The 12,321-nt window shown below is 54.0% G+C and overlaps 1 protein-coding gene across 1 annotated transcript in view; it reads right to left on the reverse strand.

Annotated features, from left to right (window-relative positions):
• Positions 1–9,132: 9,132 nt before the first annotated feature.
• Positions 9,133–12,321, reverse strand: part of GALNT9 (polypeptide N-acetylgalactosaminyltransferase 9) — a 115,219-nt gene continuing 112,030 nt past the window's right edge. The window contains exons 10-11 of the mRNA XM_010852450.1: positions 11,179–11,346; positions 9,133–10,032 (exon numbers count right to left, since the gene is read on the reverse strand). Of these exons, the coding sequence (XP_010850752.1) occupies positions 9,886–10,032; positions 11,179–11,346 (315 nt within the window). The 3' untranslated portion in view covers positions 9,133–9,885. The remainder of the gene's footprint in view (positions 10,033–11,178; positions 11,347–12,321) is intronic.

Genomic DNA, 12,321 nt, shown 5'->3' on the forward strand with positions numbered 1-12,321 from the left:
GACGCCATCCAGGGAAAACGGGCGGGTGGGGGTGGGGGTCTCATCCATGGCTGTGTGTCCTCAGGAGGAGGGGGAGGGCCAGACACAGGAGTGGGATGCTGGCCTGAAGGGAGGGGCAGTCAGGCAGGCAGGGTCCCCGGGGGCACCTGGGATGTGCCTCCTGAGGGCCCGGGGCACCCCTTGGGGTAATGGGCGTTGGCAGCCAGCACTGTGGTCCCATTTTATGCTCCCCTCTGGGCCTCGGGGCTAGAAGGCGTCTCTTGGGGTCCACTTCCCAGGGGCCAAGGAAGCAGGATCCTAAACTGTCCAGGAGACCTGTCCCTGCAAACAGGGGTCCTTGCACCCACCACATGGCCTTGAGTAACCCTCTTCCCTGTGGGAGGTCCCTGTGCTCTTTCAAAGCTGTGGAAGGAGCTTTCTCAGCCTCTGGGGGTCTTTTCTCCATTGTCTACTCAGAGCCCCAGGACAAATGGTGCCCTTGCCTGCCCGGGATGGGTGGGTTTGGGGCCCTGTGCCAGAAGTCCCATGGGCCTGGGATAGTTTATGTCCTCATCTTCAGTCCTCTGCTGCCAAACACAGAAGACATTTTTCAAAGACAGGTGATCAATTTTTCTCTTGCTCTTTCTGCTCAGTCATTCATCTCCCTTGAAGCAATGCAGGTGAGAGATCCATGTACTACAGCTCAAAGCAGCAGTATTTTGAAGCAAAAGGGTCTGTGATGATCTGGATCTAGGAAGGAAAGGATGTTTCCTTTTCCAAGCCTCAGGGGTGCTTCAGGGTCCCTTCCCAGGTAGACCTCTGGATGCCGTGATGGAGGGTGATGGAGGCAGTGTCCTGGTCACCTGGTGGCTGAGAGCCACCCAGTAAAGCCACTCCAACGGGGATCTCTTGTTTCCTTTTGGAGAACTTTGATGACTCTGGAAAATAACAGACCTTGGGGCTTAGAATGCAAGGATCCACAGACTAGCTGTGCGTTCCCTGAAGGCCAGTGCACAGAAGGTGCTAACTCAGTGCCTGCCAGCTGGTGCTGTGGGTTAATAAAACTTGGCCCATACCTCATGCGAGCTCCAGGCTCCTCATCCTGAATAACGTTCTTTGTAGACTTTTGTTGACAAAGAGCTCATAATTCACCTTGTCAGGGAGGTCCTGCATCCTGCTCCCCAACTGTGGTGGGGGGGGCCCAGCCATGTGCTGGGGGTTTCCTGGTACCTTTGACTTCCTGGCGTTTGCTCCTCGACTACCCACTCTCAGCTAGGGTGCTCAGAACACATTCACAGAATAACTGAGACAGTAAATAAATGAATAAATGGCTCAGGCAGGTGGAATTCCCCTCTAGTCACCAAGGGCATCTTGGCAGAGGCTTTGGGGTGCAGTGCACGTGTCGGGGACTAACCGCACGAATTGCCAGACTCCCTGTTCAATCATGTTTAGGGACCTTGGATAAGTATTAAATAAAGCTGAGGCCCCTGTGAGCAGGAAGGGAGGCCCCGTGGGGACGTTGAGTGGCACCCTGCTGACTCTTAGTGAGTGTACTTGGGGGCAAGGTCTACCCTCGAGAGAATGCCCTGGAGGGTGAAACCATAGTGCTGGCCCCTCTCCATGTCTACAGTTGGGCTGGGCACCCCAGGGACTCAAGGACAGGGTGGGTGCTGGGGGCCCCCTCATCTCGTTTCCCCTTTCAGGCCAGTCCCTCCCTCGGGGCTGCATGAGAACTATTAATGACTGTGCTGTGCTTATCTCCACACATTGGCGGGCAGTGCTTTATCCAACTCTTACTGTCTATCTGACGGTCATTTCAGCTTTCCTCTTACTCCATCCACGGGCACACAGTTTCTCCCCCATAACATACTGTCTTTTTACATTTACTTATTTATTTTTGGCTGTACTGGATCTTCATTGCTGCTCAGGGGCTTTTCTCTAGTAGCGAGCGGGGGCTATTCTCTGGTCGTGGCGCATGGGCTTCTGGTCGCTGCGGCTTCTTTTGTTGATCTAGGTGCAAGGGCTTTAGTAAGTTGTGGTGCACGGGCTTGGTTGTCCCGCAGCATGTGGGATCTTGCAGGACCAGGAATCAAACCTGTGTTCCCTGCATTGGCAGGCAGATTCTTAACCACTGGACCACCAGGGAAGCCCATGAAGCGATTTCTTCACTGGTACCTGCTGCTGTCCTGCTGTGGGTGGAACTGCACCCTCCTTGAAAAACACCCGTTGAAGCCCTAACCCCGAGGACCTCAGGCCGTGAACTTACTCGGAGATGAGGTCTTTACAGAGGTGATTAAGTTAGAGGGAGATCATTAATGTGGGCCCGGATCCAACAGGACTGATGTCCTTATAAGGGGAGATTTGGACCCAGACGTTCACACAGGGAGAAAGCCATGAGCAGCAGAGGCAGAGATGAGCTGATGCTTCTACAGGCAGAGGGGTGCCGCCCGTGGACCACCAGGACCTGGGGGAGGGCAAGGACACACCCTCTTGCACGGCCTCAGGAGGAGCCAGCCCTGCCGGCACCTCGACCTTGGAATTCTGGATGCAGAGCTGGGAGACATATCTATCTGTTGCTGAAGGCACCCGCTCTGTGGCACTTCATCTGGCAGGCCCCAGCAAACTTGTTCTCCTTCCCCAGGGCCTCCTGGTCTCCAAGACCTTTACCTATGAGCCCTTCCTGGTTTCTCCTCCTGGTGACACTCACTCCTCAGTGCTCTCACCCAGTCTGACGTCTTGAGACATCCCTGATCCCAGCCCAGACCTCTCCCCCAACCCCAGACTCCATTGGTATCCTCAGTGAACCTTCCCCCACCTTCACCGTCCCCAGACCCCCATCTTGGTTGACAGCAACTCCATCCCTTCTAGGGCTTCTCTAGTGGCTCAGATGCAAAGAATCCACCTGTAATGCAAGAGACCTTGGTTTGATACCTGGGTTGGGAAGATCCCTTGGAGGAGGAAATGGCAACTCACTCCAGTATTCCTGCCTGGAAAATTTCAGGATCAGAGGAGCCTAGTGGGCTGCAGTCCATGGGATCACAAAGAGTTGGACACAACTTAGCGACTAAACCACCACCACCACCATCCCTTCTAAGCCCAGATACCTGAATCGAAAAAGCTCCCTTCTTCTCTTTCACCCCCATGTCCAATCCTGGTGGTCCCTGCCACTCAGTGATGCTGCTCTGCCTGACCCCAGATGGTCCCCAAGGGTCTTCAGGGCTGCCCTCTCTGACCGTTTCCACTCCTCTCCCCATACCTGCCCCACCCCATGGCACTTGCCTTCTGGCTGCTCCTGTCCCCAGGGCCTTTGCACAGGCTGTCCCGTCTGTTCTTTTCTCCATGAGGTTTCCCCAATTGACTTCTTAACGATTTTACCCCAGCCTCTCCCTCTTCTGTTGTGCTTTACTTTTTCTCTCAGCACCTACTAGCTTCCAACAGGCATTTTGTCTACTGCTTATCATCATTTTACTGGCTCTGTGAAGGTGAGGCCCAGCTCCATGGCAGGGCAAGATTTTATTCTGTTCCATTCCCTGCAGAGTCCTCAGTACCAGGGACAGTGCCCAGAGTGCAGAAGGTGTTGAATACCTTAATGAATGAAAGAGTAGATTATCGTTCACAGCAGACACATTTCTTGGCAGAAAAATACATACAGACAGACAAGAAAAAGAAGCAAATAAAAAATCAAAACCACCATGGATAAGAGTTATTTGTTTTTTCTTAATCCTCAGAGCAAACTTTGGGGCAGGTATTACTTATCTTTTTCAGGTTCAGACAGGGAAAGAAATTGACCAAAACCACACAGCAAATAGAATCCAGGTGTGTCTGCTCCTGGCCTAGGACATAGGGCTGATTCCCAAAGGTCCCACAGACCCCAGAGCCACCCCTGTGTTTATTTGTCAACATTGCTTCCCTCTTAGCTAGATTTTGCTCATGAACAAGGACAAGATGCTTCTCTTGGGTTCTCAGATGACCCTCCATCCCTTGTGTCTGCTGGATCCCTGGCCAGCCCTTGCCAGGCCTGCATCCCTGCCCCCCTGGGGGCTGCTGCTCCCACCTACTCCCAGGTGTTGAGGACTGCCTGCTCCCCTGCCTCTCTTCTGGGGACCCCACCCCCTGGGCCCAATCCCACTGCAGTCCTCTCCCTCAGGGTCACTCACTCAGTCTGAGCCATAAATGAAGACTCATAGGAGTGATGAATATTTTTATTAGACAGAATTAAATTCTGGTACACATCATCTCTATCAAGAGCGGAGGAAAGGAAAAAAAAAACCCTGCTCGTTCACTGTGTTCCACCAGAAGCATCTGCTTATTAATGGGCTTTCCCAGAAACCCGTTTATTAGGTTGGGTTACAAATGAACCGTTTTAAACAGATGATGTGGATTTTTCTGAATTTGCTGCAGAGCCAATTAATAATTGAATTAATGAAAGAAGTGGGCCTGATATTAGGTTTTATTAAATGCTGTTTGTTGCATCTTTGCCATTTAAAACATGACTGTTGTTTAAAAAGAAAAAAAATCCACTAGGCAGCTGGGCAGAATGGAAGAAGCAGAGGCTTGGAGTCAGCAGGTCTCAGTGTGACCCCCAGCTGCTTCAGTAAAGTGTGTACTTGTGCCAGGCCACGTCACTCCTTGGGCCTCTGTTGTCCCATCTGAGAAACGGGCACAGACGTTCTCAGGGCTACTTGGGGTCATTTCAAGAATTAAGTGGGTTGGGACTTCCCTGGAGGTCCAGTGGTTAATAATCTGCCTGCCAATGCAGGGAACACGGGTTCAATCCCTGGGCTGGGAAGATTCCACAGGCCACAGGGCAGCTAAGCCCTCGTGCCTCAACTACTGAAGCCCATGTGCCTAGAGCTGGCGCTCTGCTACAAGGGAGGCCACCACAGTGAGAAGCCTGAGCACCACGGTGAAGAGTAGCCCCCTCCGGCCGCAACTAGAGAAAGTCCACTCGCACCAACAAAGGGCCCCTGTGCCGCAACAAAGACCCACAGCAACCGTAAATAAACAAGCAAATAACCCATTGGTTGTTAAAAAAAAAAAAGAATTAAGTGTGATTAAACTTGGGCATTTTAGACATATTTCTCCCTCCCTTGCTCCCTCCCTTCTTCCTCCCTCCCCCTCTTCCGTCTTCTGAGAATAGTCACCAGCACTTTCCCCCAGCGGACAGGGTGGGAAATCACACAGCAATAGGTCCTCCTTGTTCCATGTGTCTGTCCTCGTCCTGGTCATGAGACCGAGAAGACTCATCAGGGGCCAGGGAGAGCACAGCAAGGGTGTGTTGGGCAGAGCCTACCTGCCGGCCCTGTGACACCTGACGCGGTTTGCAGCCTGGCCAATTTCCATTTACAAATACCCCCCACCAGGGGCTATTTCCAGCTTCCAACCTGCCCTCTGGGAGTGTGGAGTTGAAAAGAGGTAGTTCCCCACCGTTGCCACCACACAGATTTGTAGACACAATCATCTGAGAAGCACAGAGTATAATAAAATAGAGTAAATCACTAGGAAGTGCTGAGTTTTGAGTTTTTATTGCCTTTGCTTTTATTATAATTGATTGAGTTGTAAATAGTTTATTTTTAGTAACAGCCATGTTTGGACTCCAAGGAGATCAAACCAGTCAATCCTAAAGGAAATCAGCCCTGAATATTCATTGGAAGGACTGATGCTAAAGCTCCAATACTTTGGCTACCTGATGCGAAGAGCCCACTCATTGGAAAAGACCCTGATGCTGGGAAATATTGCAGGCAGGAGGAGAAGGGGTTGGCAAAGGATGAGATGGTTGGATAGCATCACCGACTTAATGGAATGAATTTGAGCAAACTCTAGGAGATAGTGAAGGATGCAGAAACCTGATGTGCTGCAGTCCATGGTCTCGCAGAGTCGGACATGACAGCGACTCAACAACGTTTCTCAATTGGTGCACAAAATTTCTGAGAATTTCAAAATTGACTCTTGCCAGCTACAGTGGACCAGTTTCAGGTGAAGCTGGAGGGGATAAAGCACGCCTGATGTCATCAAGGGTGCTGTTCTGTGATCTTCTGGTGCCCAGTCCTGGCCCTGTGATGGGGAGGGGGGTGTCCTGGGCCCTCTGGAAAGAAGGGCAACCCTCTGGCCCAGCTTGCACTTGTCAGAGTCAGGAATCCTGTCCCGTTGAGATGACCTGTGGCCACCACCTTCGGGTCTGTGCTCGGACCCCCCTCCTGCCCCTACGTCCCTGCTCTGCTGCACGGAGAGTTCTGTATCCCATGATTTCTTGTCCTTCAGCTCCAGATAGTTTCAGCCAAAAGGAAACATTGGAAAATTGGAGGGTAGAGAGAAACCAGGATGCTTCCGTCCCCATCTCTGGTTTTAGGAACATTTCTGGAAGTGCTGTGTCTCTTCCATCCCTCTTTCTAGAGTCCCAGTCCTCACAAGGGGTCCCAACTCCTGGCTTCAGTAACACTGCCCTCTCTTGGGTCCCTTCAGCCCATGGAAGATAAGTCCCTGAGATGCCTCAGCCCTTTTCTAACTTGTGTGATCAACTCCTTGTGTTGAATTCCCTTTGTTTGACAGATGCGATGCATGCTGGTAACCACTGAGGTGATCTCAACTATGGACCAGTGGTTAAAAGGGGTAGAGGGTTTAGGGGGGCTGGGTTGGCTTCAGTACAGTCCATGGATGACATTAGTGGCTATTCTGAACCCAGGTTACAGAGGGGGATGATGAAAGTGCATGTCACCATGAATTAGAAAGCTCTGTGAACTTGGCCCCAGACAAGCGTATGCCTGGAGTGCAGGCAGTCTCAACTGGCAGGGACGTCCCACCAGCCGTGACCGTGTATCAACCACAAAACTGCAGAGATCATTCCCAGCGGCTCCACCACATGGCTGGCCCCACCACGTGGCTGGCCCCACATGGCAGCATGGGAATCACGGTCCATCTTCAACTCTCTTCCCAACTGACTTTGGGCAGGGGCTTTTAGCACGGAGTTACCCCCTGGATTCTATGGCCGTTTTTCTGGAAAGGGGCCAACCTCATGAGGGATTCATGTGCTCAGGGGGCAGGTAAGGACTGGAGACAACAGAGACAAGAGCGCTGCCTGGCCATGTATTAGGAAGAAGGATGCTGGATTCCATCCAGGTTCTGATAGACAGCAGCCTCTTGGCATGAGAGCATGGATGGTCCTGGGCAGTTGTGGGCTGACCTGACTTAGTCCCGCTGCCTGTGGACCCAGCTACTGCCCCGCCCAGTCAGTGCCTTTGTCCTCACGTGTCCTGGTGGCAGGCAGGACTCTGACAGAAAGAGCAGCCTTTCAAAACACGGGAACTCCCCGCCTCCCAAGAGGATGAGAGGTTTGTCAAGATGCTGAGAGGCAATTTTCCAGGTGTCAGGCTTCTTGTGGGCTGCAAACCACCCAGCTTTGACTGGACTGTCAATTTGCCTAATGAATTGTAACATGAGAGAGGTTTATAAGTTCCAGCCTGTGATGTTTTCTATTTTAAAGCATAGGCAATACATTTGGCATGCTAATGGCTGCTACACTGCTACACTGTTGTAACTTTACTTGCCAATCTTCTAAATTCTTGAAGACCAGTCCTTGGCTAGTGACTGTTCTGAAGTCTTTATTCAGTTTGTTACAATATTGTTTCTGTGCTTTTTTTTTTTTTAATGTTTTGTTTTCCCAACCATGTGGGATCTTTTCTCTAGTTGTGGCACAGGGGCTCAGTAGTTGTGGTGCACAGGCTTAGTTCCCCAGACAGGCATCAGACCCTCTTTCTCTGCATTTGACGGTGGATTCAATCACTGGACTACCAGGGAAGTTCCCTTTGAGCTATTTTGCAGATACTGAAACCCCCACTAGGTGGGAGAAGTTAACTGCATTACCTCACCACCAACCAACCAGAAGAATGTCCACCAGATGATTACGTACGCCACAACCCCCCTCCCTCGCCCCATCTTTAAGAATCTTTCCCTGAAAGCCACTGGGAGTTTGCATCTTTTGAGCACGAACTTCCCAGACTCCTTGCTTGGCGCCTGCACTTTCCTTCACCACAAACCCGGGTTAGTACATTGGCTTCACTGTGTGTGCGGGCGAGTGGACCCAAGTTTGTTTCAGTAACACTTCGGCTTCTTTCATCTCTTTAGGAAGCTCATCTTTGGGAAAAACTCCCCCCTTCACCAACAGGATATGAGATCCCTGGCACTAGTGGAAGTGATTTTTCCTCTCCTAGGAAGAGGCAGTGCTGGGAGGCAGGAAGCAAGATGGGGGAACCCAGGAGGCAAGGGGGAAGGGCCACTCTCCAACTTCTGGGAGGACAGACTACCTGGCTACAGCAAAGTGAGAACAGACATCTTCAAGTTCCCCCCGGCTTAAAGCCCTGTTGTTTGGAACCCCTGCCATCCTGCCTTCCAGGTTACTCTATAAGAATGGGGAGGAGGGCTTCCATGGTGGCTCAGTGGTAAAGAATCTGCAGGCTAATATAGGAGACACGGGTTCGATCCCTGGTCCAGGAAGATCCCACACGCCGTGGAGCAACTGAGCCCCGTGCATCACAGAGCAACTAAGCCCTCTAGAGCCCATGCTCTGCAACAAGAGAAGCCACTGCAATAAGAAGCCGGCACACCACAACTAGAGATAACCCCTGCTCGCTGCAACTAGAGACAAGCCCATGTAGCAGTGAAGACCCAGCATGGCCAAAAATAAATGAATGAATAAAAACAAAAGAAAAGAATGGGGAGAAACTAGGAAGACACTGATGGTGCCCCCAACTTCCATCCCCAGAAGACCCTCTGTGTGGGAGGAGACAGTTGGTTGGCTTTCAGCAGCTTGGCATCTCATCTGCTGTTCATTTCCACGGCTAGGTGAGCCAAGCCTGCCCTGCGGCCCCTCACTGATGCACAGCTGAAGACTCCCATCATCGGGAAGGAGGTTAGCAGCTAGAATTGGACTGTTACTTGGCACTGGGCCTGATGGGGGAAAGAGACAGCCAGGACTTTTTGTCCAGTTTCCCTCCCAGTGTCCTGCAATTCTAAGTGCAATCATGAAGCATCCTCTTGCCCAAGAGGGCATCTTGGAGGCCTTAGGACAGCCCTGGTAGGGGGTGTGCTGCTTCTCAGCTCTGGTCCTGGAGCATGAAAGCCGCCGTGGACAATACATGAACAGAGGGGTGTGGCCGTGTGCCAATAAAACTTTATTTATAAAAATAGGCAAAGGGCCATGGGTTATCATTTGCTGACCCTTGCCTTAGAGTAACACGAAAAGGCGCCTGACCCTGGGTTAGCCGCTAGAACAGGGGTCCCTCCCTGGACTGCTGACTAGTTCCTGTGGACGAGACATCAGGTCTGTATGTTTGTTTAATTGCTCTTTCCTGGACCAAAGCAGTCACAGCCGCCTCCTCACCCAGCACTGCCCTTGGGGTTGTCTTTGATGTCACCACAGCTGCTGCTGCCCCGCTCCCCTCACCAGCCAAGGTTTAGGTAGAGATAGTCAGAGGGGCAGCCCCACCCAGGGCTGGAGACATTGGGAACTCAGAGTTCACAGGGGGCTATTTCTGCCTGAGGGATGGACAGGGGCTCAGCACATGCAGAAGAAGTGGCCGCGGGCGGCTGGACAGGAATACCGTAGAAAAGGCACGTGATTTGGAGCTGGAGTTGGCTGTCAGCTGACGCGCTCAGGCAGAGCCGCCAGCTGAGGGGGGTCCATGCTCCTGGAGGGAGGCTGGTCCCGGCATCGGCCTCCAGAGCACAGGGAGGTCCCTGGGTCCCAGGTGACAGGGCCCGCCAGCAGCCATGGAGAAGTCAGTACCCAAGGTGGTGCAGGGACGACCAAGGCCTTCTGGGTTCAAGTGGTGGATTGAGTGGGAGGGCTCCACACCTGCCCCAGGTCCTCGGACTCTTCATTGGGGTGGGGGCGCAGGGTGAGGCTGGGGGTCAGTGCCGCCCTGGCTTGATCCAGTTTCTGATGGTCCATTTCTGTCCTGAGCACCTCTGCACCACCAGGCGGAGCCCAAAGTTGGCATCCTTGGACATCTCCACCTCCAGGCACCGGCCTGTGTCTCTGCTCACAATGGGGCCGCCCTGCGAGGGAGGGAGACCCAGTGAGCCCATGGGTCCCATCCCAAGAGCTTCCCGGAAGTGGGGGTGATGCCAAGGCCACCTGAGTGTCAGGGTCCTGCCTCTTCCCAGCCCTCTTGTCTCCATCCCTCTGGCCCCACTGACCGTCTGCCCTCCAACACTGCCTCCCAACAGCCACCTCTCTTCTCCTGGGGCCCCAGGAATGATCAAAACAATGGACTCTAGGGCCCTTGAGATGGGCGTTGCCCCCAATATCCTCCCCTGACCCCTGGCAGGTCTGATTTACCCACTGGCCACCTCTGCAGGCCCTCTGGTCCTCCCAACATCAAGGGCTCTAGCCTAAACCTGAAGATCCCAGGCTCATATTCTGTTCGCTGTCCTCCAGACAGGTCCTTGCCATGCACTCTGAACCTCACTGTCCTGGCCCCAAAGCCAGCCTCCTGGGGACCCTGATTTCACTGACTCTACGTGACACAGTGACAGCTCATTCCTGCTGTAACCGGGAGCCCCCAGAGAGCACTGTGCACATGTCTGTCCCAGGGTCTCCTGCTTGGGAGGAGTTGGGTCAATTTCAACAAATCTCTGGGGCTTCCCAGGTAGCAGTAGTGGTAACGAACCCGCCTGCCAATGCAGGAGATTTAAGAGAAGCAGGAACAGGTTCGATCTCTGGGTTGGGAAGATCTCCTGGAGGAGGGCAAGGCAACTCACTCCAGTATTCTTGCCTGGAGAGTCCCATGGATAGGGGAGCCTGCCAGGCTACAATCCATGGGGTCGCAAAGAGTCGATAGGACTGAAGCAACTTAGCACACTTGCCCTCAACAAATCTCCGGGCAAGTCCAGTTCGGTCCCACTCAATCAGCAGCTGGGGCACTCAGAACCCACCCTTTCTGCCAAAACCCTCCCCCAACCTCCAGGAGGCTGGAGGAGTCAGCAGTGTGGGGCAGCGAGGCCCTGAAGAGGCAGCCAGGGCGCTGGGACCAGCCAGCCCTTCCCTGACCCTGACTGCCAGCATATCCCCTAACGTCTATGGAGGGGGTTCATGTGGGACCAGCTGATCCAGCCCCCCTGGGCCTTGAAGTTCGGCCCCCGCTGCCCTCAGCTCCCTCCACGAGCTGGCCAGAGACCCAGGGGTCCCAGCAGCCTGCTGACCTGGGTGAAGTCCCACAGCCGCTGCGCGGGCCGGGCCACATCCTCGCACTTCTTCAGGGCGGGCGTGCGGCCCCTGCCGTCATCCACCAGGCACTTGGAATCAGGCAGGAAGGCGGTGGAGCCCAGGGGGCCCAGCTGCAGCAGGCCCTCGGCGCTGTACCGCACCAGCTGGGGAGAGGCCATGAGAGCGGAGTGCATGGGTACAAGGTGGCCCTGCGCAGGGCTGGGCCCTAGGCCCTGAAGGGGGTAGGCGGGGCATCGTGGGCGGGGAAGGGTGGGGCTTGGTGGGCGGGGCCAGCCCAGTCACCAGAGCCAACCTTCCGGGGGAAGGGCTGGCCCTCCAAGAAGAGCGCTGTGCCCCGGGATGCAGGGGAGATCGTGTCTGGTGGCCCCACGCCCCCAGCCCCGTTCTTTCTGCAAATCCCCCAAGGAGGACCGCCTCGGACCCCTTCCCCTGAGCTCCACGTGGACCCCACCCTCCGTGGGGCCGGCCCTTCAACCTCGGAGGAAGAGGGTTCCACGGTTGCGCAGGCCACCCGTCTCCCCTTGAACCACAAGCAGCCCCAAGTTTACGATCCCAGGTCACGTTATTTGCCAAACACCAGGTAAGCAACATCTGTGCGCTAATGAGGAAACCAGTGCTCCAGATTCCTCCGCGCCTGGGCTGTGTGGCTTTGAGCAAGTCACGTCACCTCTCTGTGCCTCGATTTCCTCATTTGTGAGCAGATAATGACAGTGCCTGTCTGGCAGGGCTACCGTGAGGACCCTAGGGCACCGCACGCAGAGCGCGCTGAGCGCACAGAAGTCACTGTGCTTCTCTCCTTGCCTTTCTCTTGTTTGCTTTCACATAAGAGCGCGGGCGCGCGGACACACACAAACACAAACACACCGCTGTATTTTCCAGTACAATCTGATAGAACACCACCTCCCCTGCACCTTCACATGGCCCTGCGACTCTGACACCCCCGTCAAGCGTGGGGCGCACATTTTCTCCCAAGTCCTCCTGCGGAGGGTGTGTGTGTGTGGGGGGGGTGTGTGTGAACATCGCAGAAATGGTGCCATCGACTCTGAGGCAAGGTGTCAACACTCAGGACACCTCCGGCATCTCCTTGTACCCTGCTAATGGGATAGCTGCTCTGCAGT

The sequence above is a fragment of the Bison bison genome, unplaced genomic scaffold (assembly GCF_000754665.1).
Source record: "Bison bison bison isolate TAMUID 2011002044 unplaced genomic scaffold, Bison_UMD1.0 scf7180017864312, whole genome shotgun sequence".
In the NCBI taxonomy this organism is placed as follows: Eukaryota; Metazoa; Chordata; class Mammalia; order Artiodactyla; family Bovidae; genus Bison; species Bison bison.